Raw genomic sequence first — 4,018 nt, 5'->3', positions numbered from 1 at the left:
AACTAGCTCTTGTAAACCAGGCTAGTCTCAAGATCACAGAGTTCCTCCTGCCTCTGTCTCTGGAGTGCAGGGATTAAAGGCTTATGAAACCACTGCTCAGCAAACTAGGCTTTCATTGAGGTCCCCAGTCATGGAAGAGCAACATTTTTGGGATAGCTAGTAAAAGCCTGGTGCCAAGACCTTGGCTGTTTTACCTAAGGGCCTCCTGTATAGACAATAAAACTGAGAGGCTGGTCAAAAACCAGGAATAATTTGCTTGGGAGAGCTGGTCATGGTCTGGAACAAAGCCTTTGTGGAGAGGATGCTTCAGATCTGAAGACAGGTGTGAGTGATTTTGAAATTCATGACTCTGCATTTTTTTTAAATGTCCGGGTGTTAGCTGGGCATTGGTAGCACACGTCTTTAATCCCAGCACTCGGGAGGCAGAGGCAGGTGAATCTCTGTGAGTTCAAGGCCAGCCTGGTCTCCAGAGAATGTGCCAGGATAGGCTCCGAAGCTACACAGAGAAACCCTGCCTCGAAAAGCAAAAAAAAAAAAAAAAATTCTGGGTTTGGAGTACTAGCCAGGGCCAGGTTACCTGGTGTTGTGTCTTTAAGTGCACTCTAACCCTTAAGGAAGTGCTCTTGTCACTCAAGCCTCATTAGCAAATAAGGGACCCCAGGCCAACCTACCAGTCACAAGTCTTGCAGAAACTTCCTGGAGCCATGCTGCAGGCTTGATTTTACAGCAGAACGGGCACCAGTGGATTGATTGCTGTGCTGTGAGTGCTACTGTAGGGGATTGTGAGGGGAGCATGGATGAGCACAGAAGCCACAGCATGGTGAGTAAAGGGGATGCTATCGCAAGATGGGGAGGGCAGAATCGGGAGGCATGGGAGATGGAGGGCAGGTCCTCCTGGAGGCTGGATGGGGATCTGCGGCCACGTTTAGGGTTCTGTGAGGTCTCATGTGGTCCTAGCAACTCTCCAGACCCTGGTCCTGGCCTATGAATACTTCACTCTCGGTGCTGCATCAGTGGAAAGCATTTTGATCATGGAGTTTTGTGTAGAAACATCTTTGGGTTTATAGCCAATGACCTTTTGGTGTATATGGAAGGCAAATTGCCAAACTTGGAGAAGACTAGTTTCTCCAGTGTCTTCTAGAAGTTTTGCACTTCCGATTTAACATTTAGGTGTAAATCCATTTGGAGTCATTTTGTGAATGCTGAAAATGGCATTCGTTTTCTTTCTTTTTTTAATATGTATTTATTTATTTTTTTTGAGACAAGATTTCTCTGTATAGCTTTGGGGCCTGACCTGGAACTTGCTCTGTAAAGGAGGCTAACACCAAACTCCCAGAAATCTGTCTGCTTTTCAACCCGAGTGCTGGAATAAAGGCATGGGCCACTAAAGTCTTCCATATATTGACACACTCCATGACTAAGATGTGACATGGAAGAGTAGAATTGTTGATATAAATGTTTTACCAGTTCTTAGGGAATAGTAAGTCCCACAAATGAGTATTTTTGAGATTAGATATTGCTACCTCTAAAATAACCAAAAGATAAGTAGTATGCTAACTAGGCCTATTAGAGATAGGATGGTAAAATACACATTTGTTCTCCAGGAATGTCCAGACATTTGGCTCCAAACCATGATAAAAGAGAAAACTCTGAATTAAAAACAGTCCCTAGGCCCATCCCAATATAAGAGAACAAGGCTTTCACAAGCTGCTCAAGGGGGCATTAGTGCGTCAAAATGAATATTAGGGCATGGTGTGCCATACAGGTCCAGTTTTCTCCTAGAGAAAAGCATAGTTCCAAGAAATGATGCACGTGAACCTCCTATTCAGTTTCCTTCTAAAGTAAATTGTTGAATACATTATGATGTCCATGTCATGAAATAAGTGTGTGAAGAACTATAATTATATGAATATTTTGTCACAGAAATGTGCATACATAATGTGACTATCACACTTTCTGTGTTATTGAATGTGTTATTTTAGGACACAGTGACCTATGATAGTGTGTGCATCAAATTCACTCAAGAAGAGTGGTTCTTGCTGGATCCTTCCCAGAGAAGTCTCTACAAAGATGTCATGCTTGACACCTACAGGAACCTCAGTGCCATAGGTAAGACTGAATTTTCCTTCACTATTTAAAATAAGGGGACAACTGTTCCTTAGCTATTGATACTCTTCTGTAATTTGATTTCAAAAAGGGAATATTAGGTGAATAAGGCATAGTTCTAAGTTTCCTTGAACATACTAAATTAAATTTTGTACAATTTCCACTAATATACCATGTATTTTCTGTGATATTTTAGGCTACATTTGGGAAGAGTGTGATATTGAAGAACATTGTGAAAGTTTTAGAAGACATAGAAGGTAATTTTTCTGTTCAAGTTTGTATAGATTTTCCTCTGAACAAATATAATGTGTCCTGGAAGTTTTAAAGTGTAAGTAAGGACTAAATGTATATTGATGATTCTTAATTTCTCACAAAATGTGTACCTCAGTTTCAGGTAGCTATTCTCTGTTTGTAAGGCATTACAGTGAAAAAGAAGACAAAGAAACAGTGCCTTAACTGATACCACCATTAGACAATATAAGCTCATGCAAGCTATCCTTTGGAAATGCCAATCCATTTCCTTTCATGCCACTCAGATACTTTAAATGGTTTACACATTGAGTAGTTGATATATAAGAAAAAAGAGTCTATAGTAAAGCTGTCATTAGTCATATAATGTGACTGTGCTAAGTAGACTGACAGGGTCAGTTTATGAGAGGCAAGAATGTCATTGTGGTAAAAAAATTAATCCCTATACCACATATCTGTGAGGAAAAGAAAGTCAAACTGTGTGACTGCAATGTAGAAAATTTTTATTAGTTATTTTTACTTCAATAAGAATATCATGTAAAACAGGGTGGTAGTGATGCATTCCTTTAATCCCAGCACTAGGGAGGCAGAGACAGGTGGATGTCTGAGAGTTGGGGGCCAGCCTGGTCTACAGAGTAAGTTATGGGACAGGGTCCAAAGGCACACAGAGAATCGTGTTTCAAAAAACTATGAAAAAAAGAATATCATATGTCAGTATAAATAAAAGCCATGTGAGCATAGGATATGGAAAGAAGCAATGTATCTCTCTCTCTCTCTCTCTCTCTCTCTCTCTCTCTCTCTCTCTCTCTCTCTCTCTCTCTCTCTTTCTCTCTCTGGGACTATTAGAAGATATTTACTAGTCCCCAATTGAGTAGATTGGTTAAATGTGATACAAGTTTACAATTAATTGTTTTTCCAACTTGATTGGAAAGACACCAAAAAACTTACAGTGCAGAAAATCCCTATGAGCATTAGATTGTGTGAATCCTTCCATTTCACCTGCATAGATTCTTCCAATGTAGTACATTCTTCCAATGTAGTATGACTCACACTATAGGAAAACTTATGAATGCAATGAGTATGGTAAAGCTCTGAGTTCCTTCAGTTCTTTTCAAATATGTTAAAAATCTCATATAAAAAGATGTAGATGTTATAAACATGAGCCATGAAATAAAGTCTCTTACTATCAGAGTTATTTTAAGAGACAACAAAACAACCACTAATGAAGGGAAGCATCGATAGTGTAAAACTTAAGAACTGGTTCTTCTTTACAATTAGGCCAATTTATAAAAGCAATTTAAACAGATACTAAGTTTCATCAGTATAATGCATATGGTAAAGCTTTTACATGTGCCAATAATCTATGCAGGAATGGTAGAAGGCACATAGGAGAGAAATGCTGTAAAGATCCTCAATGTGTTGATATATTTGTGTGTTTCAGGTATCTTCAAAGGCATGAAGAAATTCATACTGGAGAGAAACCATATGAATATCTTCAATATGGTGATGTCTTTGCATGTCATATTTGTCTCAGAATCCATAAAATAACACATACTGGAAAGAAAAACCATGAATGTAATCAATGTGGTAAAGCTTTTGGAAGTCATGGACAGCTTCAAAAATATATAAAAACACATACAGGAGAGAGACCTTACAAGTGTAA

General features: G+C 38.9%; 1 protein-coding gene across 1 annotated transcript; it reads left to right on the top strand.

Annotated features, from left to right (window-relative positions):
• The first annotated feature begins 793 nt into the window (after positions 1-793).
• On the top strand, positions 794-2,367 carry LOC113837982 (zinc finger protein 431-like). The gene is made up of 3 exons (XM_035453559.1): positions 794-820; positions 1,983-2,109; positions 2,303-2,367. The coding sequence occupies exons 1-3, from the start codon at positions 794-796 to the stop codon at positions 2,365-2,367; spliced, it is 219 nt and encodes a 72-aa protein (XP_035309450.1).
• The last annotated feature ends 1,651 nt before the right edge of the window (positions 2,368-4,018 follow it).

The sequence above is a fragment of the Cricetulus griseus genome, unplaced genomic scaffold (assembly GCF_003668045.3).
Source record: "Cricetulus griseus strain 17A/GY unplaced genomic scaffold, alternate assembly CriGri-PICRH-1.0 unplaced_scaffold_1, whole genome shotgun sequence".
NCBI lineage: Eukaryota > Metazoa > Chordata > Mammalia > Rodentia > Cricetidae > Cricetulus > Cricetulus griseus.
This window is presented reverse-complemented; position numbering and strand designations above follow the sequence as displayed.

Coding starts and splice junctions, on each gene's coding strand:
- LOC113837982 (XM_035453559.1), top strand. CDS start 794: ATGGATGAGCACAGAAGCCACAGCATG. Junction 821..1,982: donor AGCACAGAAGCCACAGCATG/GTGAGTAAAGGG, acceptor GTGTTATTTTAG/GACACAGTGACCTATGATAG. Junction 2,110..2,302: donor CAGGAACCTCAGTGCCATAG/GTAAGACTGAAT, acceptor GTGATATTTTAG/GCTACATTTGGGAAGAGTGT.